A 23720-nucleotide genomic window follows, 5' to 3' on the forward strand; every position below is an offset into this window, starting at 1 on the left:
AAGTAAAATAAAGAACAATTAAGTAACCATGTACAGAAAACCTAAAATAATTTTTTAAAATGTTCATTATACTAGAGACAAAAATATTTTTTATCTTCAAATTGTAGACTTCAAGAGACAAGCTAGCATTTTGAAACCCACTGAGTTTGGGTTTCAATGACATAAACATGAAAAAGTCATATTTTATACTTGACAGCTTGATGGATATGGATTTCATTATTGATTTTATGGTGTATAAAGACAACTTAGTTTATAATCAAAATGAACATAAACCACAACCTTTTTTTGACTCTTTCCATTTCTAGCACTTGCTAACATCACATTTGCTCTAGGCTTTCAACAAATATATTCTTCCCAACCACTTCTGAAATCCTGAGGCTAAGAGGAATAAAAAAAGATATAATTAGCTTTTTCTTTCCCTTAAATTCAACTTGTGTAGTTGAATGTTTGTGACTTATTACAAAGTCTTTGCCTTGAATATCTTTCTCACAACCACAAGCTAATTGGGAGAAAACAAACTACCTCACCTTTTCAACAAACAGGGTGGAGCAAAACATCAGGGATCTTTTTCATTAAAACCTAGCAGACTGTGACAATCCTACGGAAGAGAAACCTCACTGAGTTTCAGAATTTCTTTTTTGGTGAATCTGAGTAATTTAAAATTTTTTTAATCAGATTCCAAATGAGAGTGTACATATTTCTCTGTTTGATGTGCTGGGCAAAGTCTGGTAAGATCTTGATAATTTGATTTATCTTTAAAATTGTGTAAAAAATAATCAGTATGGTCTGTACTATGGGATAGAAAATGCTGAAATGATATGAAAAAATATGATTATGGATACTAATGATATGAAACAGATTAGTACAAGGGAAGTTTGTGTATGTATGTATGTATGTATGTATGTGTGTGTGCATATATATATATATGTATATATATATATTTGGTAAAATTTATAATTTATATGTATTTTTCCAGATAATTAGTAACTAGAAAACCTTTTACAAGATGATATAGAGAACAAATAGAAATATTCAAGAAAAATTAGAATAATTCAGTAATAAAGAAATTCCTCATTTGGAAATTACGATATAATAAATATCTTGTTTCAATTTCATTTGTTCAAATAGCCCTGCTTTAGAGGAAAAATTTTATATATTATCAATTGTAAAACAAAGTAAACATATACTATAACTTTCCTTTGCTTTCTTTCTTTCTTTTTTGTCTTATTATGCTAAAGCAAAACCAAAACCAAAACTGGTTTATGGTAATAAGGTTTACTAATTTTAATAATATTATTTATTACTTTATGGCAATAAGTAGAACTATTTGTTCTATGTTATGTAACAAGAAAAAATAACAAATTTAAAATTCCCAATGAATGATTTTTTGTAGGGTTTTTTAAAAAAACAGATTATTTTCTTTGCTTTTATTTATTTAAAATTCTTCACTGCTTTAAACATACTTAAAAATATAACCTAGAAATTCAAATTATTTTTTTATTTCTCTTCCATTAGTTATTTGAGCTAATTATACATTTTTGGAAGTATTTGAGTTTTATATTCTGTAGAGGAGGAAGAAACTTTCCTCTGCCCTCAAGGTTCTTTAAGCTGGTCTAATAATCAAATAGGCATTAGACAGATTAACAAGAGAAAAAAAAAACAAATTTAATACATACATATGGATGAGAACCCCATAGACATGAGAGATTCAAAGACAAGTGAAAATGGTATATATGAGATTATAAGCTAAAGATAAAATAAGGTACCTTGGGCTTCAGAGGAGGGGAAGTCAATTACAGGATAATAATAGTAGCCATTTAGCAATTAGAAAATTTCCCTGCCTTATAGATAGGTCAAAAAAGAATATATCTAGATAATCTCTAATTATGGGCCAGGCCCCTAATTCGAATTTGTCTATATAGTTAAGGGGAGGGGAGAGAAACTTCTCTTGAGCCTACTGGGTCTTGGTTGTGTTTAGTTCAAAGAATCTGAATACCACAGAGCCACATCTTATGGTGATTTGTTCTGAACCCCCACAACTCAAATACAGAATTTAAACGGCACTAATATACAGTTATCATTTATATTTTACTTATTAGGAAAAATTTTTATAGGTATTTTATGTTTCTGTAATGTAAAGTTATAATACCTTAACTTGAGAGACAGAGAAATTTGAAGTCTAGGCTCCTAAGCTTTGTGTCATATGGTTTACATCATTCTAACATCACAGTTTGTACTCCAAATTTATATAGCTTACTTTCTGAGATTATTATTATTTTTGTTACTAGTTAGGTAGTTGCCTATATTCTTATTGGGAAAACTCATATATGATTAGTAAGTATGTTTCTGTCTCTGTTCACTAAAATAGTAGGCCTTTTAGATATTAACAATAGATAGGAACGTTATCCAAGATTCCCAGAAGTAACGCTCTCTATCTCCTTGGAGACTTCAATGCAAGAGTAGGAGCCGACCACATGGCCTGGCCCACCTGCCTTGGAAACTTTGGGAGAGGAAAGATCAATGAGAATGGTCAGCGACTGCTTGAGCTTTTGTGTCACCACGGCCTGTGCGTGACAAACACATTCTTCAAGTGCAAAGAGATCCACCAGGTGTCATGGAGGCACCCCCACTCCCGTCATTGGCACCAGTTTGACCTCGTCATCACCAGAAGAACGGATATTGGCAGCACCCTCCTCACCCGCAGCTACCACAGTGCAGACTGCGACACGGACCATGCCCTCGTGGTAAGCAAGGTGCGCATAATGCCGAAGAGGTTGCACCACTCCAAGATGAAGGGTCGCCCACGCATCAACACCAGTTGTGCCAGCAACCCAGTTAAGACCCAGCAATTCATCAACAGGATGGAAGATGCACTCGGCGAGGGAGTGGCGGCAGATGACATTATCGAATCCAATTGGCCACGTCTCCGCGACGCCATATACAACTCCGCCATTATTGCTTACGGGAAGAAAGAGCGGAAGAACGCTGACTGGTACGAGGCTCACTGGGAAGAAATGGAACCCGTGATCGAGGCTAAGAGGAAGGCCCTACTGGCTTACAAGGTCACGCCCACTCCCAGTACACTTCAAGCTCTACGGGCTGCCAGGAACAAAGTCCAGAAGACCGCCCGCCACTGTGCCAACACCTATTGGCTAAACCTGTGCAGAAGCATTCAGGAAGCCGCCGATATAGGCAACACACGAGGAATGTATGAGGGTATCAAGAAGGCAACAGGCCCAATCCCCTCCAAGATCGCCCCCCTTAAGTCCAAGACAGGTGAGGTCATCACTGACCAGGAACAGCAAATGCGGCGGTGGACCGAGCACTACCTCGAGCTGTACGCAACGAAGAACACCGTAACAGACACTGCTCTTAACGCCATCCCAGACCTACCAGTCATGGAGGAGCTAGACACCCCACCTACTGCGGCAGAGCTCGGCAAAGCCATCGACTGCCTCGCTTGCGGGAAAGCACCAGGAAGCGACGGAATCCCTCCAGAAATCCTAAAGAGCGGGAAACCAGTCCTGCTACAGCCGCTCCACCATCTACTCTGTCGCTGCTGGAAGGAGGGTTACATCCCCCAGGATATGAGAGACGCCAACATTATCACCATGTACAAGAACAAAGGAGACCGCAGCGACTGCAACAACTACCGGGGCATCTCTCTCCTCAGCGTCGTCGGCAAAGTATTCGCCCGGGTCGCTCTTGCCCGCCTGCAGACCCTTGCTTCCCGCGTCTACCCAGAGTCCCAGTGTGGCTTCAGAGCTGGCCGCTCAACAGTGGACATGATCTTCTCCCTACGCCAGCTGCAGGAGAAGTGTCACGAGCAGCATAAACCACTCTACCTCGCCTTTATCGACCTCACGAAGGCGTTTGATCTGGTCAGTCGAAGCGGACTCTTCAGCTTGCTACGGAAGATTGGCTGTCCACCACATCTGCTTGCTGTGGTCATGTCCTTTCATGACAACATGCACAGCATGGTGTCCTACAACGGCGCAACCTCTGAGGCCTTCCCAGTCAGCAGCGGAGTAAAGCAGGGCTGCGTCCTCGCGCCTACGCTGTTCGGAATCTTCTTCTCCATGCTCCTCCAATACGCCTTTAAGGACTGCAGCGAGGGTGTCTTCATTCACACCAGATCCGATGGCAAGCTCTACAACCTGGCCCGTCTACGAGCCAAGACCAAAGTCAAAGAGGTGCTCATCCGTGAGATGCTCTTCGTCGACGACGCAGCTTTGACATCACACTCCGAAGAGGGACTCCAGCAGCTAGTCACTTGCCTTTCCCACGCATGCAAGGAGTTCGGACTAGCCATCAGCCTGACGAAGACGAATGTTATGGCTCAAGGCACGGGGACTCCCCCATGCATCACCATCGACGGATACACCCTGGAGGTTGTCAACGACTTCACTTACCTCGGGTCCACCATCTCGAGCTCTCTGTCTGTCGACTTGGAGGTCAACCGGAGAATCGCCAGGGCAGCCACAGTTATGGCCAGACTGAACCGGCGAGCGTGGAACAATTCCAGCCTCACTGAGAAAACCAGACTGCGCATCTACCAAGCCTGCGTACTCAGCACTCTCCTCTATGGCAGTGAGACGTGGACCACCTACGCAAGGCACGAAAGGAAACTCAACAGCTTCCACATAAGGTGCCTGCGACGCGTCCTGCATGTCGCCTGGCAGGATAAGGTCCCCAACACCGAGGTGCTGAAGCGAGCCAATATGAGCAGTTTGCATGCAGTTCTTAGCGAGAGACGCCTCAGGTGGCTCGGCCATGTCAAAAGAATGGATGCAGGCCATATCCCCAAAGACCTCCTCTACGGCGAGCTAGCAGAAGGCAAGAGGATGAGAGGGCGCCCAAAACTGCGGTTCAAAGACATCTGCAAAAAGGACATGACACAATGCTCCATCAATCTCAACACATGGGAAGTTCAAGCAGACGACCGCCTAGCCTGGAGGCTCGCGGTCAGGCAAGGTACGTCACGTGCAGAGGCTGCGCGCAACGAGGAGGCGGTCCAGAAAAGATCGAGGCGGAAGCAGCCTCAGCAGCAGCAACAACAGCCATCTGCCTTCACCTGTACCAAGTGCGGCAGGGATTGTCACTCCCGAATCGGACTGCACAGCCATTCTCGGCGGTGCAGATAGACTCTCAAGAAGCTTCGCCATCGTCTCTCGAGACGGACGGCTGCCGACGACGACGACGAATAGATAGGAACCAAGGAGATTAAAGATCTCAGTGATTCTCAAGTCATTTTTAAACCATGCAGACTTTTATGCTTACTCACATTTTCCTTGAATTCCCACATGCCTAGTAAATTTCATTGAATTATCAGTAATTTGTTTATATAAGAATGTTTTACTTAAATTACACATGTTCCTCCCTTCTCCACTAAAGATTCTGATATATACCTCTTGGAGGTCGTATCTCAAACTCTTCAATATAAAAATCATTATGTGATTACATCTTCCTTAAAAAAAATTAAAAAAAAACATTAAGAAAAACAGATTAGTCAAATGTTTTTTAAAGAATTTAATAGAATAAAATGAAAGTGCACAAGTTGCTGAACAAACTATATATAAATATATATGAATATACATTAAAATTATATGCATACTCAGTACAGTTTCTGATTCATATAAACTGTTCAATTGGCAGTTGTGGTTGCTATATTATTATTATAGCAAGGGTCAGCAAATAATTCTGTAAAGGGCCAGATAATAAATATTTTAGACCTTAAGGACCATTCAGTCTCTTGCATTTTTTCCACGCTGCCATCATAGTATGAGAACAGTTGTAGACAATTTAAAAAGAACTGACTGTGATTGTGTTCTAATACAAATTTATTTATGGACAGTAAATTGGGATTTATTATAATTTTTACATGTTATAAAATATTATTTCAATTTTTTGAAAATGTAAAAACAATTCTTAACTTGCCAACCAGATTCAGCCCACAGGCTGTAGTTAGCCAAATCTTATTTTTCAGTAAACTGGAAGAGTTGTTAAAGATAATTAGTTCATTATCATTTCACTACTGAAGAAAATGAAATTCAGAAAAATGTATTAATTTTTCTAATATGATAGAATTTACAATATGTGATACAGGACACCTGAGAATTTTATTTAAAATGGAGATTCTTATCCACTGGTTGGAAGTGAAACCAAAGATTCTGCATTTCTAATATGGTGATGCCCATGGATTTGTGAACCACACTTTGAGTAGTAAGAGTATAGAAATTTGTAGAATCTTACTTAGTAGGATGTTTGTAGGACAATGATCTTTTCAAATCCCATGCAATCTGAGTTCATTGCCTCAATAAATTCGTCTTTATTTTTCTCTGAATTGCATGAAAATATTTCTGATGTTGACTAGTAATTTATTGTTGTTGATTTACTAAAATCAGATACCACAACCAACTTTATTAATTTATTGTACCAAGTTTATTTAAAATTAGAAAAATGTGCAAGAGCATGGGATTTATGATTAAAAGACCCAGATTCAAGTACTAGTAACTTGTTATTCCAAGCCAAATTACTTAATTTCTCTGAAACTTATTTTATTTATGTATTTATGTATTTATTTATTAAAGTTTTTTTATTGCATTTTCTTCTCATTACCATTTGGTCCCCTTATCCCCTGTCCCCCTTGGCAATCACCACACTGTTGTTGTCCGTGTCCATGAATACGTTTTATTGCCTTGAGAAGATCCAAGGAAATGACAGATGTGTATGATTTGGTTAATTATAAAGCAGTATAAACTAGGTTAAAATAATCAACTGTTGTTTTTTTTTTCATGACTTTTCTTGCAGTCTAATAGGAGTACTATATTTTACTGTAATTACTTCTACATCTGGTAATAGATAATAGATAATTATTTTGGGTGATTTATTTTCCTTATTTTCTAACAGGATCTTACTGGTTTATTCCTCTAAGGCCAAGTAAACTCTAACTCGGTTTGGATGGACCAACAGTTTGGATGTATCAATTGCATTTGGCCTTCTCACGGTTCAAAAGGCTGGGAAACTGGATGTACACAATTCCTTACACTATTTGTACAGTCTAATAAGAACAGATACTGCACTGTGGTTTACTTTATACCTTTTTTTAACTTCCTCATTCCCTAGTACTTATAAAAAATGAAGTATCAAGGATTTTCACTTGTCCAAGTATCTTTTCATATTAACTTGGGAATTTATGCAGGTCTTGCTTTGCCTTCATTGCCTTCCTCCTATATCTTCTAAATAATTATCACAGTATCACATATATATTTGCCAAACTAGAATGATTTTAATTAATAAATATTAACATAATATTATGGTTTATTAAACATATTATCTATTTATTTATATATTTATATTTATCAAATATGTAAATATGTGGTTTACTTAATGAAATTAACATTTCTGGGCATTTAAACACTTCTATTTTTCTAGTATTGAAATAACTTATATTAGTTCATTTTAAAATGTGTTTGGTAATTATTTACTTGGGATAAACTATTTGAAGTAGAATTACTGGTATAATGTATAGTAACCCTCTGTGAATTTTTAATATATCAAGAAATTGTTTTCTCAAATTTTCTTACCAAGTTAAACTTTCAGAATTAGTACAAGCATATACTCTAATTTAAAAATTTGGTATTATATATTTGTTTTGAAAAAAATTTACGATTCTGAAAAACTATGACAAAGAAAATATAAGGTAACCATTATGTCAACAGCTAGCGATGACTATTGATTTGGCTTAGTTACTTATTTTCTGCTCTCTTTCCTTCTAGGATAAATGGATGAATTGATAGGTAGGTAGGAAGATACAGATAGACAGATAGATTTATAGACACAGAGACAGATACGTGGATACATAGATAAAATGCACACATGGATGAGAAAACATAAGATGATATCTGAAGCATTCAAAATTTTTGTGTGATTATACATAACCTTGTGATTAATATCTTTACATTTAATATAAATTTTTATTTTATTAATATATATCCTAGAAATAAAATCAAGAAGAATAAATATTTTAAGATCATGTGTGTGTGATAAACACACACACATATAAAATGTCAAAAGGATGTTGTATTTATTTATGTCTCAGAATCCATGTATATGAATAGTTGTTCCATTTACCCTCACAAATATTGAATATTAAAAGGATTCTTCTATTGTTTAATTTGATAGTAAAAATGATAACATTGTTTTGATTTGTATTTATTTGATCACTAGTCAGGTAAAATGTATTTTTCTAATGCTTATTATCCATATATAAGTATTTTCTGCAGGCTTTTTGTTAAAGCTATAATCAATTTATCTATTTTTATTGATGTGCATAATTCTTTATTAATAATATTAATTATTTTACTCACATAATTGCTATTTTTACTGATAAAAATAATTCTTAATTTTTAATTAACACATTTTATTATTTATTATTTTATTATAAATTTTAAATACTTCTGGTTCAAAAATTCTTTTTATGTAACCAACAAATCAACATTGGACTTGTTTAATAAATTATATTGACATACTAATGAAATTAATTTTCCTACTCTTTGCATTCAATTCTATTTTTTATAAGAGCAGCAAGAATGGAATCAAATACTATCTCAGTACTGAGCGTAACTGAATTTTTTTTTTTTTTTTTAATTTCAGAGAATAAAAGACCATGCCTAAAATTCTCTGAGCTAAGTATAAAGGATTCCTTCAGTGATTTATTTAATCCCAAGGTTCAGATGCTTCTGATAATGTATACGAGGAACAACCTAAACTGTGCTGAGCCACTGTTTGAGCAGGATAATTCACTTAACGTTAATTTCAACACAAGTAAGAAAACAGTCTGGCTTATTCATGGATACAGACCAATGGGCTCCGTTCCATCATGGCTTCAGAACTTTCTAAGGGTTTTGCTGAACCAAGATGATATGAACATAGTTGTGGTAGACTGGAACCGGGGTGCTACAACTTTTATTTATAAAAGAGCAGTTAAAAATGCCAGAAAAGTTGCTGTGCGTTTGAGTGAGTGCATTAAGAGGCTTTTGGTAAGTCTGGAATGTTATGTATTATATGTGTTATACAATATACCGTGTGTTATGCAAGACTACAAAGTGTTCATAAATTTTTAAAAAATTATTTATTGCATTGAGAGAGAGAGAGAGAGAGAGAGAGAGAGAGAGAGAGAGAGAGAGAGAGAGAGAGAGAGATCAGTTTATTGTTCCACTTATTTATGCATTTATTGGTTGATTCTTGTAAGTGCCCTGACTGGGAATCAAATCCTCGGGACTATGCTCTAACCAAATGAGATACATGGCCAGGACAAATAACATTTTTTAATACTTTTAATGTGTAATGCTTTTTTCTCATAAACATTCAGATTTCCTGCTTTGATATGGTAATGTATGCAGCCATCTTTTTTAAATTTGTGTAAATGGATAAGTTTATACCTAGACATGATCTGTCTTATTTCTTTTAATTATCTTAAAGATTGTTACTGTGTTTTATCTTAAAATATTTTAAGATTTTAAGTTTTTAATTCTACCTATACAGATTTCAGGATAAGGTATTGATTCTACATGGATACAGGACATAAACTACATATTCATTAGATACTTTAGATATTTTTTCTAAGTTATGGCTAATATGTTTACATTTAATCAAGTGTGAATTGATAAAAATGAGGGAAAAACAACTTGAAAAGTAGCTTACTTCTGCCAACCTTGGAGGCAGGTCTCAGTTCCATTCATATTTGCCCAGCATCTAGGCCCAAGGTTGGGATAGGTGAAATAAATTCAGGACAGGTAGGTCATCTGTTTAAAAAACCAATGCAAATGGAGAGCCACATCTTTTTTAAAGAGAGATGGTGGTGATTGGCGCTCGAGAGGAAAAGGGTGATATCTGATTTAGGGGGCAATCATGGGCTTGAAATCTGCCTTTGAGATGTGCTGTGTTTAATTTCCCAGTCTGCTGAAATTGAGCTAGCACAACACAGCCAAGAAGGAGTTATATGGAGTGGTTGGGAGTCAGACTGGAGGGTTTCAAAGACCAAATCCATCTCATCATCTATGTGACTTTGAGCCATTGCTTAACCTCTCTGCCTCATTTCCTTAGTTATTCATTTGGAATGACAAAACTTTATAACAATACATAAGTATTAAATAAAATTAATTTTTAACCAGTGTCTTTCATATAATAATCATTGAATAAAATCGGCTATTATGATTATTTTCACATACTCAAATTTGTACAAAACCAAATCATCCCTCTAGAGAGACAGGTAATTGAAGCAACTCTGTTCTTACTGCAAGTCTCTACATTGCCTCATTGGTTTTTCCTTTTAGCAGGTCTTTAACTAACTAACAATTGCCTCAAAGTGTGGGAAATGTGAATGTTAAAGAGAAAAATTTATGAAAATCGGTAGTGTTAGATAAATTTCTAAGTGTGGCATTGCTTACAAAAGCTTCATATTGAGAAAATATGAAAAGATCAGTAACACTAAATTTGAAAGCTATACTTTCTCAGGTCTCTGGGCCCTGCTCTGAAAAATTTGAAGAAAATGACCACCCTGTACTTGGAAAGCTTGAGTTCAGTTTCTCATTAGAAGTAAATGCTCCACATCTTTTATAAGCCATCAGATGTGTCACTGTATAAACTGGACCATGACTTGCTCCTTGAGAGCATGGGGGAAGAAATCCTCCCTTATTTAAACTCCTAATTCCACCCTCCTCCCACCCCCACTGGGGAGGCATGTCTGAAACTCTGAGAGGTGTTTAAAATTTAGGCTTGAAAGATTGGATGTTGTCACCCCCCAGCTACGATCCAGGGAAATCATTTAAATTCCATGAGTCTCATTTTATTATCTCAGGGGTAAAGATGATTATTCACGTTGTTCAATTTTCCAAGAATTTTTGACACAATCTGATTAGCATGTAATTTGGAGTTAAACAGACCTGGACTTGAAGTCCATATTTTGCCCTTATAGTTATAAGTATATGAATATGTGGCTTTGGGCAACTCCTTATCAAACCATATTTACTCAGCATTTTATAAGTTCCAGGAACAGTTTTGACAATGGGATAAAAATAAATAACTCAGGACTATTGTGAATATTCAATATGAGATTTATAAGGCACTTGTCAAGGTAGTACAAAATTAAGTATCCAATAATCTTTAATTATTATTATTACAAAATGCTTTATTAATTAAATATATTATTTTGCATATACTATTCTAGATAATAGATGAGAAAGTTCTTTTAATTTTTATATAAACATTTAATGTAATTATTAAATATATATAGAGAAAAATCAGATATATTATGGAAGAAGCTGAATATAGTTGTTTTGAAATTATAAAATATCACTCCCTATGTTCCATAAATAGACTGACCTAGAGAAAATAACAAATTTTAGAATACTGATGCAAAAGGCATAAATTGTGATTTTCTGAAGTGAAAATTATAACACTGTATTTTCAATTGCAGAAGCATGGAGCATCTCTTGATAATTTTCACTTCATAGGTATGAGCTTAGGGGCTCATATTAGTGGATTTGTTGGAAAGATATTTCAAGGTCAACTTGGAAGAATAACAGGTAAAATATTTTTGATAAAATGAATGTTTTTGCATTCTTCTAAGCATGAGAAGTAACTATTTGAAATTTAATAGGTATAATATTTAAGCAATAAAAATGATGCACAAACAATTATTTTTTTCTGTATTATATTCAAATACTAGACTTTGTTTTAGTTAAATTTTAAAGTCTTATTTGGTTCTTAACTGAGCTTAAGTTCCCCTCATAGAATTTAAAATAATCAAGTCAACTTCTGCAGCCTCATGTGATCTTTAAGGACATAGTATTATGACAATCTAGAGAAAAATTTGGTCCATTAAATGTAAATCTTTTTTCATGTATTAACTAAAAATATAAATATGTACTGTATCTAATTTTGACAAACATTGATGTATTTCAATTAAAAAAAAATTTACTGGGATGACAGGAGAATCAACAGTTGGTGTTCAAACTTAAGGGATTTCAAATTCCAGTTCCCCTCATATTTCCTTAACAGAATGATCTCATCCAGTAAGTTTGGTAACCAAATAATACTGATATAGGTTGTCATGCTTTCCTTTAGGAATGCTGGTGATTATTTGTTTTAGAATTATAGATTTTCTTTGTATTGGAACACTTTGATTTATGGTAGGGATGGACTGGTTATAAGGCCAGGCTGAACTCTGTACATCTCTAGGGATATGATGGCAAATGGTGCTCCCTTGAGTTCTCCAGTCTATAACCACACAGCACAGCAGCCCATTCTAGGAAAATCACAGCCACCTGGTCTTCCTAGCTCTCAGGTGCAACCTAATTAGGACAAGAACCCAAATTGGAGTACAAATCTTTTTCTATGCTCACTGTCTTCTTGGAGGATGCTTTAATTTTATGGGGACAGTGGCAGAAGTGGCTTAGATAGATACAAGCGTGCTTCCACTTCTTTAGCGTGGAGTTGTCACTGGACAGTGGTAGCCAGCTTTTCCCCCGGCCTGTGATGCCATCCAGCCAGTAAGGTGCCGTTTCTCAGCACCAATTAGTCTAGGGGTCCAGATGGTTTTCTGGACCTCACAGTTGACCCAAGTGCCAATCAGTGAGTATTTCATTTTATTATTATTTTTTCAATTACAGTTGACATTTAATATTATTTTATATTAGTTTCAGGTATACAGCATAGTGATTAGACAACTACATAATTTACGAAGTGACTGCCTTCAATAATTCTAGTACCCACCTGGCCCTGGAATGGCGGTGATTTTAGAACTAGTAGGATACTATCCCTTTCCCCAAAAACGTAGCTTTTAAAAAATTGTGGAGATCCGTGCCCATAAAAGATTTGTAATAATTTCAAGAGTAAATAAAACATAATAGAGCTTTTAGTGAAATTAAGCAAAAGGGGAGGGGAGATGTGGACAATTTTTACAGATTGTTAGGATGTTTACAAGCCTTTAGTATACCTTACTTTAATCAGATTTTATATCATTCTCATTATACAGATGTGAAAACTGAGGTTAATCGAATGAATGTGAGAGGGTTAAAAAGTTAGCAACTGCTAAGCCGGGATTTTTCACAAAGGTCTCTAACACCCAAAGTCCATTCTCTTTCAATCACCATGCTAGCTCAGTTTAAACTGGTGGCAATCTACTTTATTTGAAGGTGTGTTTACTCACATATTAGTCCAGTTCGAAAGGCCCCACATGCCAAGTAATTAGGAAAGTTTACAAGGCCAGAAAATGTGGTGCTTCCACATCAGAATGATTTATAGGAAGAGAGAAGTTTCTATTTCATTCCATATGTGGGCTAAATAAACCAAGAATAATAGAAGGGCCTGAGATAAGCAACATTGTATTTTACTTTTTAAGGTGATTGTGTCTTCAATGTCATAGATCTTCTCAAGGCATTGACTTTTATCTCCTTCTTCCTTATTTTGATACTCTCCATTAGGTTATGAGCCTAGAATTTTTATTTAGAATTTCAACTACATCAGAAATATATTCATATTCCATGGACCTTTTAATATATTTTTCTTATGTGTGAGTGGTAAACTTGTGAGAAATAAATGATAAATATGTTTATTTAAATATAAAACAGTAATAAATACATTTTTTCCTATAGCTCAAATTGCATATGACACTTAAAAATCATTTTAGACCTACATATAGATATATCCAGAATGAACTACTAAGACACGAGGTTCAAGATAGGACCAGGATGGCATTGGTTATTTCCCCCTCAAGAATTGTAGTAGTTATTTATTATTAAAGTTGTACCATTCTTTTTTCTAATTACTTCTTAAATAGAAGTTCTAAAAAATAAATCCTTCAATATTTTGTCAGGCATCTCTAGTGTGACTTAATACTATATTGTTGATAAACTCTGAAGATTGGTAAAAAGTGTTATTCAGATAGTAAAGATACTAGTTATTCACTCAATTTTATTTTTCTTTAAATTTGTCTTTAGACAGATTTAAACTAAAACTGTGCAGGCTTATGTTTATAATGTAATAATTATGCAAGCATATTATCTAATGAACACTATAATAAGACTTAATTAATAGACTGATCATTTCTTTTTTGAATTTTAGGTCTTGACCCTGCTGGGCCAAAATTCTCTGGAAAACCATCAAATGGCAGATTAGATTACACAGATGCAAAGTTTGTGGATGTCATCCATTCTGATACTGATGGTACCAATGCAGGATTTATTGTTTCATTATTTGAAAATGGAAAAAAAAGGGTTATAGACACTTGGAGAACATAAGAGGGGAAAGATTAGAGGATAACATGATATTAAATCTGTAACTATGGAGTGACTGTGTTTCCCACAAGCAATATTTTTTGGAGTTAGTGAAATCCTGTGGTTTCAAATGACACTCTGCTTTCAGCTTTTCCTTCAGATTTCAAGAAACATCATGTTATCCAAAAAAACTGAAATTTATAAAAAACAATACTTCATCCCATTCATTCTATTGACAGCTTTATTGATTTGATCACAATTTTCCCCATGTTTAATGTATTTAGGTGACCATTCTCTCCACTCATTTTCTTGCTGTGATGTGTATCAGCTAGACCTGAGCACAGTAATTTAGGCACAGATAGAGAATACCTTTTCCTAAAGGTAGGGAAATAATTTCTCTATCATTTTTAATTACCTTCCTGATAATGTCTGACAACCTATTGATAGTTTTGGCAAGAGAACACTGGACAGACACTTTCAAAAAATAATTTAGATGACCCTGATTCTATTTGAAACTGATTAGAGTAGTATTTATTGAGCAGTTCCTATCCATCAGGCAATGTTTTAAGTTCTTTACTTGAATTAATTATGGAATTCTAAGTTTCTATGAGATAAGTAAACATTATCATTCACTTTTTACCAATGAAGAAGCTAGGGTCAAGGTCAAAAGCCAGTAAGTGACAGAGGATTAGAAATCATACCTTTTGATTACAGAGTCTGTACTTGGCCAGTATATTACTCTGATAAAGATGTACTGTGGTTGTGGGCATGGGGAAGACGTGGTGCTAAGGTAGAGACGAGAAGAAGTGGCACTCAGACTGTCCCTATTTCCCTGTCCTCTCAGCTTCGCTTTCTCTTTGGTCCAGGTAATTTATTTGCTCCCTATTCCTCTGAATTTGTTTTGTGGTGATCCATATCAACCATTTTGTGAGGAATATAAATGCCACAGGTGACAATTTTTTAACTTTTATGTCTATATGCCAAGGGACTAGCCGATAAGGGGAACAATTCTGCTCCTTATTTTGAATCTAAGTTAACCTACGGTGCCAAAAGTTTCATATCCTAGTAGAATAACCCCGAAATCTCAAGTCTCTTTTATCTCTATCTCTTTATATCAGCGTAACATTTCCACAAAGAGCACACCTGCTGCCCAGTTACTCTCATCTTTGTTTGAACTCTTCTTTTGAAATCCCAATTTCTAGTCTGCCTGTGGCCTTTTGAATTAGCTCTTTATACTTGTTCTTTTTCTTGCTTGCATTTTTTACTTTTCCTAGTAAACTTTTGGATTGACTTATCTAGTCATCTCTTGGTATCCATAGGGGATTTGTTCCAGGACCCCCACAGATACCAAAATCCACAGCCGTTCAAGTCTCTTATGTAATATGGCACAATACATGCATTTAATCTAAACACATCCTCCTATACACTTTAAATAATCTCTAAATTACTTATAATACCTAATATAATGTAAATGCTATATAAATAGTTGTGATTCTATATTGTTTAGGGAGTAATGACAAAAAAGCTAAGTCTGTACATATTCAGTACAGATGCAACCATCATAGGACTATCTACACGGTACATGTCAGCAACAACATAACATTTTTTTTCTGAATATATTTGATCTGGAATCCACATATATGGTGGCTATCTCTACTCTCAACATCTGTTGATGACAGCCTGTCAGATCTAAGTTGCCACTAGCTGTCATAGAGTTGGCCTCTTTGATTGGTCTTTTTATGACAATCACAAAAGAGGAACAGAGATTTTTGACACTGTACATTTGCCTGACAATGTGGATTAATATCACAAATACAGGGCAGGGCAAAAGTAGGTTTACAGTTGTAAGTACACAAAACACAGCATTTATTCTTGCATTATTATCTATTAATTATTGTATTATTTTCCATATGAGCAACTGTAAACCTCCTCTTGCCTCACCCTGTATACTAATACTCTAAGGAAGCCAGGCACAAAAGCGTACATGAAATATGAGTCAATTTATATATATTTTCAAAGTCATCAAATCTAAAGTGTAATGTTTTGAGAGACATGCTTAGAAGGTAAAATAAATAAATAAATAAATAAATAAATAAATGATTTTATTAGGAGAAAATATGTGTTTTTATTTTTAGAAGAAAGAAACTGGCAATTGATAAGGGCACACTAGGGGCTTCTAAGTTACTATTTCTTTTTTAAAAAAATAATTTATTTATTTGGTTGTTTATTTATTTATTTTTAGAGAGAGGGGAAAGTAGAAAGAGAGAGAAACATCACTGTGTGGTAGCCTCTCACTCGTGCCCCCAACTGGGGACCTTGTGTGCAACCTGGTCATGTGCCCTGACTGGGAATCGAACCAGCGACACTTGGCTCGCAGGCCAACGCTAAATCCAATGAGCCACAGCAGCCAGGGCTTACTCTTTCTTGACATGGGTGTTAAGAGGCTAAATGGCTACTGGCTTTATAATAATCACTAGCATCGTGCTTGATGTTCTTTTCCACATCTATGTGTTATATCTATGACAAAAAGAAAATTTAAAATACATATCTGCTCTATTCACCCTTCTTGAAATAAAGGAAATGAATGACCTAAGCAGACCCAGCTGCCCTGTCCCCTCCACATGATAAAAAGGAAATACCATGCATGAACTGACTGCTTGTAAGTTAATAATAAATATCTTCTGCTTCTCTATGAGTCCTGAGAAGTCTTCTTGGTTTGATTCTACTTCAGTGGCAGATTGGAGAAAATGATGGTTCTAAACCTGGAACCCTTAGTCTTTGAACTTCATGTTGAGTTCAGATGAGAGGAAATTTTTTACATCTCAAAAATTATTGGTCTTTTTTTTTTGGTAATTTTCAAAAGATTATTCATCCTTGCTTAAATTCCACAAGCTGAAAGGATGATTTAATGTAAAAGGAGTTGGTTAGCATACACTTTCCATTGCCGCAATCAAATCACACCTATGCTTCTCTGAATTCTAGGGGTTTCTAATGAAGTTATCTAAATTGTGCTTTGTCTTTTCTTATGTATGAATCCCCTCCCCCATAATGCCCATGCCCAGTGTTCTCTTTCCCTGGGGACAACTTACTAATTCTTTTTTTTAAATTAATTAATTAATTTGTTTGTTTATTTATTTTTTAGAGAGGGGGAAAGGAGAAAGAGAGGGAGAGAAACATCACTGTGTGGTTGCCTCTCACTTGCACCCCAAACTGGGGACCTGACGTGCAACCTAGTCATGTGCCCTGACTGGGAATCGAACCAGTGACACTTGGCTCGCAGGCCGACACTCAATCCACTGAACTTGCTACCCTCTTTCGCTCCTGGATCCCCTGGGTTATAGACCCTGTATTGGTAATGGACCCAGTATTTGCACTTTTCCCAGTACCCTAAGTATCTACAGATGTATAGAAGCCCTTAAATAACAGCTACATGTTTCATGTCACTCTGGCCCAACCTGTTCTAGCTGAAAGACATATTTATATTTTTCCTATTTGTGAATCTAGCACCGAGTGCTAGGCATTATTATCCAGAATGAGAGCAAGTCATCACACTTGCCTGAAAAAATTCTGTATTACTTGCTTTCATGTCTTCCAATGCTCCTTTTTACACATTGTACTCTAGCTAACCCAGGCATGCTCACACAGTTACCTATAATACTTGGCTCACTGCCTCATTCACATCTTTCACATCTTTGCGCAACTCTCACCACCTCAGTGGGAAATGTTCTAACTAAATTACTTAAAAGTGTAAACTACCACCTTCATTAGTCACTTACTGTTCTCTTATTCTATTAAATTTTCCTATAGCACTTATCTGGAATCCTGTATTTTTACTTGTTTATTATGTCTTACTTCCACTGAATGTAATTTCAATGGCAATAAAGACTTTTGCTCCAATTTTCTTTTTCACTTGTATTCATAACACAAAAAACTGTGATGGGCCCATAGTAAACTGGTGACTGGTATTTGTGTTAAATTAATGAACCATATTTTCTTATGAGGAATTAATTTGAAGAATTAGTACCAGAAAAAAAATCTTTTTAAAAGTTACATTTATTTTATTTTCAATTCAAAATTTATAAGTCTCTTTAAATAGATTTTATAGGAGATTTAATTTTATACAAGTGTTGCTGATCTGATTATATGCACTTTGTGATGCTTGTGTTTTTTTCTTCTCAGGTTTAGGCATTGAAGAACCTTTGGGACATATAGATTTTTATCCAAATGGAGGAAAAAAGCAGCCTGGCTGTCCTAAATCAATATTTTCAGGTATACTAATAAATGAAGGTTATAAGATCAAAATGATGAAAGAAAACCAGTACACTTTGTCCCCTTTTAATCTGTAGGCAAGGTTTTGATCACCATTGCCCATGAATCAGGAATTATTGGTGAAAATGGTTTAATTTTTTATCCTTCTCAGTTTGTAAAGGTTACCAGTAGACATCTCATATGGTCATGGGTGAGACCTAGTACATTATAGTTTGAGCAGTTTTAGTTCATAACTTCAACATTAGAAAAAGTTATAAGCCATTGAAGGAGCACATGTTGCCAACCCAGTATCATATAACACAAATCTGCTCAGGATTTAATCTTTACCATCACCATATTATTGTACAAACACAGATTTACAAACTTTTGCACTTGGTTGTTCTCTGCCTAAATAGCTGAGCAATTTCTCCAGGTGTGGAATTTGGCCAACTTCAAAGCCTCGCTGAGAAATGTTCTGAGTCCTACAGTGGCAACTGGTCAAGTAAGTCATTGCTAAATGCCACTGCAGCTAGAGAAGTTTGATCAAAGGAATAAGGATGTGAGAAGTTGGGAAAGGAAAGGGACATGATGAAGTTTTAATATCACCTGATTTAATAGACATTGCTGACACTGAGTAGAAATGTTAAGGGTGTGGGTTTAGAAGGGAAAGATATGTCTAGTAGTTATTAAGTATGGTAGCATCATGTTTACAGAGTTTGTTAACTTATTGAAATTAAATATTTTTGCTGCATTAATTATTACTTAACAAATTTCTTATAACTATAATGTAAAAGGCATATTAAGTTTACATTTTTAATGGTACAATTATTTAATTGCTTAAGATAATACTGCATTATAGTCAACACTTAAATATTCATAAAATACAATATTGAGTAAAATTTAATCTTTAATCTTTCTTTAGTTTGCTTGAACTTAGTTTAATACATCTACAATTTTTTTGCTTGGTTTTTAACACTTAAGGAATACAATTTATTAAATGCGACCACCAGAGAGCAGTTCACTTGTTTGTGGCAGCTTTGGAAACAAACTGCAATTTTATTTCATTTCCTTGTCAGTCATACAAAGACTACAAGACTGGTTCATGTGTGGATTGTGACAACTTTAAGAAAAAATCATGTCCAAGGCTAGGTAAGAAAGATTATTATATATATGATCTTGGTGAGAAATAAGTAATATAATTGTGTTAGTGTTTTCTGCTGGTAGCTTCCATTATTTACTTGTATGTCAACATTTTATGGAAAAAATATCTGTGGAACAACTAGAAAAAATAGTTTATTTCCTACTAAATGTTTTTAGGATATTTAGTGAGGGGAACTTGATCAACTGCCTTTCTGTGCTCGATGTAGTGGGCAAATTTGGTGGTTTCATGATTATCCTTGTTCTTGCTATCCAAAAGAATCTCATTATCTGTTTGTCACCATCTATAACTCCACTAAAGAAGCAGACTCATGGAATCTTACTGGCACTATTTTTTTTTTTTTTAATGGAAAGTGTTAGGAGTAAGTGAGGAGGTATGAAGCATAGTTAGGTTTTCATCTGCTATTAGCAAGTAGACATGACCCATGCATGGTTCACACCTTCTAAGTCGATAAAGCTTGGTAAGAGCAGTTAGTATTGCCACTTCTGAAAACTAAAGCCTGCTAGTGAGAAATTTAGTGGAAAAAGATTCCACATAAAAATAAAATGTTAGAGTTGGGAAGAGTCTCAAAGGCTGTTTGTTCAGGGTTTTCTAAAGAGAATAGCAGAACCCAAGCTTGTCATGAGTGTGTAAACATCTGATCAGTATCATGACAAGGTCTGCCAGAAATGTCTCCAAACCCAAGGGGTTCCATTAAATGGGTAGCAATTACGAAGGCTGAATTAAACAGCCTCACACAGTTTTCTTCAGCAGGAGGTTTATACTAAGGGACAGAGAATTTCTAAGGACAGGCAGGAAATAAGCAGTTTTGCCAGACTTATTTCCTCATAGACCCTGTGAGTCCACAGGACATTTTGTAGAATTTGTTTTCTTCAGACCTCATGCTGGGGACTGCTTTTCTGGTTTCATTGCTTTTCCATATAAATTGGAAATTTGTGACTTTATGTGAACATATGAATTGCTTAAGGGCACAAATGAGAACTAACCTTAGACCTCTGAATTCCCAGTTAGGTACCCTTTCTACTATATCCATATCTCAAATTTGGAGGTGGCAATGTGGAAATAGACATCTTAAATATATGTGTGTATAATACATATTTCTTGTGTACCTATAATGTATCTAAAATATATATTACATACATAAAATATGTGTATGTAAATGCTATCTATATTATGTATATTGTATATAATGTCGTACATATGCATACCATGTTTATATGAATGTATATATGGAAGTATTGGGGGCTGTACTCATCTAGCTAAAGTTAGTGTTCAAGTTTTATTTAATAAATTTATTCTGCTGAATTTACTAAAAAGAGTTACAAGTAAAGTTTTGAAAGTGTAATACAATATTAAAAATGTCTACAAATGGACTATAACCATGTGGAGTATGCTAAGTTCTCATAAGATTTTCAGAGTGTATTTATTTGTAAATCTTCAACTTAAGAGTTATTATTGTAATTAAATAAAATGTACAATTACTTCAAAATTTTTAAGTTATGAAAATCCATGGTGATGATGATGATGATGATGATGATGATCATTATACATCAATGCTTTAGTTCCTTTAGGAATTCAAAGTTTTTGCATACTATTTGATGGAAGTCTGATTTCTAAAGTTCTGTTTCTCAAATTTTAGGTTATCAAGATGAGCTATGGGAAGATGTTTTTAAAGAAAGAAAAGAAAGATCTCTTAGGACCACTGTGTTTTTGGATACTACTGGCACACATCCATTCTGTAGTAAGTTAACATTTTTAGTAAATAAACAAATGATTGCTTTTATATACTAATTTATATTTTATCCAAAACGTTCTTTCTACCCACTCAAATTCATCATGCACTTTAAAGAAAATTTAAAATATTTTAGAGTCAATTATACAAATTTAAATAAGAACTTGATTTTTAGATAAAATGAACATAGGCTCTGGGTACTATTTTCCCAAAGAAGCAATCAATGCCCTTGTTTCCCCCCCTGAAATTTACATGATTATCCTTCCCACCCTTATAGTTATGTCAGCAAGTGACAGCGCTTAAGACATCAATTTACACTGTATCATAGTTTTGGGAACTGAAACTAAACTGTATAAATGCAAAAAAATAGCAAATAAATAATTTTTCTAACCTATTTAGACAAAAGAAAAAATAGAATAACAAGGATCTTTTAGAAATGTATTAAATAAGTAGATTTATGAAAGGATAGCTCAGAAAGCAAAATTATTCTGTTTAGAGATGAAAAGCTTGAAGTGGTTTATAAATAAAAGTAAATCCTATTATATTATATGATGAATCTGTGAGAAAAATTTCCAGTCACTGTCATTGACCTTGGTTACTGGGGGATAAATGTTTAAAATAGATTCTCATATTTACCAATATGTTTAGGTCAGTTGTTGTCAATGTTTTACAGTCACAATTTCTATCAATTATAAGATAATTATTTAAACTTTAGTGATGTTTTCTATATTCCAAGATTGAGCCTGTCCATTTATTAAATTAAAAATTTTATTGAGTTAAATTTAGATTTACATGGAGATATAAAAAATAATAGAGACCCTGTGTGCACTTTAGTCAGTAAAATTTTACAACACTATAAAATATAATATTACTATTAAGATATTGACTTTGATATGATCCATACAGCTTATTCGTATTTCCCCAGACTTGTGTTTTTGTGTGTGTGTGTGTGTGTGTGTGTGTGTGTGTAGCTCTGCACAATTTATTCACACATATGTATCTATCACTGTAGTGAAGATATTAAACTGTTTTATTACCTGGTTTTGGTTAGGATAATACTGGCCTTGTAAAAAGAGTTTGGGAGTCTTCCTTCTTGAATTTTATGGGACAGTTTGAGAACAGTAATTAGTTCTTATATAAATGTTTCATAAAATTCACCTGTGAAGCCAACTGGTCTAATACTTTCGTGTGCTGGGAGGTTTTTGATTACTGCTTCAATTTCACTAGTTTTATCAGTCTGTTCAGGCTTTCTGATTTTTCTTGATTCAGTTTTGGAAGATTACGTGCCTCTGGAAATTTATCCATTTCACACAGGTTGTTCAATTTCTTGGTATATAGTTGTTTGTAACATAACATAACATAACATTATGAGAAAACCAGACTGCGCATCTACCAAGCCTGCGTACTCAGCACTCTCCTCTATGGCAGCAAGACGTGGACCACCTACGCAAGGCACGAAAGGAAACTCAACAGCTTCCACATGAGGTGCCTGCGACGCGTCCTGCATGTCGCCTGGCAGGATAAGGTTCCCAACACCGAGGTGCTGAAGCGAGCCAATATGAGCAGTTTGCATGCAGTTCTTAGCGAGAGACGCCTCAGGTGGCTCGGCCATGTCAAAAGAATGGATGCAGGCCGTATCCCCAAAGACCTCCTCTACGGCGAGCTAGCAGAAGGCAAGAGGATGACAGGGCGCCCAAAACTGCGGTTCAAAGACATCTGCAAAAAGGACATGACACAATGCTCCATCAATCTCAACACATGGGAAGTTCAAGCAGACGACCGCCTAGCCTGGAGGCTCGCGGTCAGGCAAGGTACGTCACGTGCAGAGGCTGCGCACAACGAGGAGGCGGTCCAGAAAAGATCGAGGCGGAAGCAGCGTCAACAGCAGCAACAACGGCCATCTGCCTTCACCTGTACCAAGTGCGGCAGGGATTGTCACTCCCGAATCGGACTGCACAGCCATTCTCGGCAGTGCAGATAGACTCTCGGGAAGCTACGCCATCGTCTCTCGAGACGGACAGCTGCCAACGACGACGACGACGAGTTGTTTGTAGTAATTTCTTACAATCCTTTGCATTTCTGTGGTATTGGTTGTAACTACACTTTCATTTCTGATTTTATTTATTTGGATCCTCTATCTTGTTTTCTTGATGAGTCTGGTTAAAGGCTTGTCAATTTATCTTTTCAAAGAAACAGCCCCTGGATTTGTTGATCCTTTGAATTGTTTCTTTAAATCACCCTGTCATTTAATATTGCCCCGATCTTGATTATTTCCTTTCTTCTACTCACTCTGGGCTTTGTT

The 23720-nt window shown here is 35.4% G+C and overlaps 1 protein-coding gene across 1 annotated transcript in view; it reads left to right on the top strand.

Annotated features, from left to right (window-relative positions):
- The first annotated feature begins 682 nt into the window (after positions 1–682).
- LIPI (lipase I) overlaps positions 683–23720 on the top strand; it is a 58802-nt gene continuing 35764 nt past the window's right edge. The window contains exons 1-7 of the mRNA XM_090286493.1: positions 683–728; positions 8656–9041; positions 11480–11588; positions 14128–14229; positions 18459–18548; positions 19509–19676; positions 21326–21427. Coding sequence (XP_090142619.1) covers positions 683–728; positions 8656–9041; positions 11480–11588; positions 14128–14229; positions 18459–18548; positions 19509–19676; positions 21326–21427 — 1003 coding nt within the window. The remainder of the gene's footprint in view (positions 729–8655; positions 9042–11479; positions 11589–14127; positions 14230–18458; positions 18549–19508; positions 19677–21325; positions 21428–23720) is intronic.

Source organism: Furipterus horrens, unplaced genomic scaffold (assembly GCF_987537825.1).
Source record: "Furipterus horrens unplaced genomic scaffold, mFurHor1.1.pri manual_scaffold_1, whole genome shotgun sequence".
Classification (NCBI taxonomy): Eukaryota; Metazoa; Chordata; class Mammalia; order Chiroptera; family Furipteridae; genus Furipterus; species Furipterus horrens.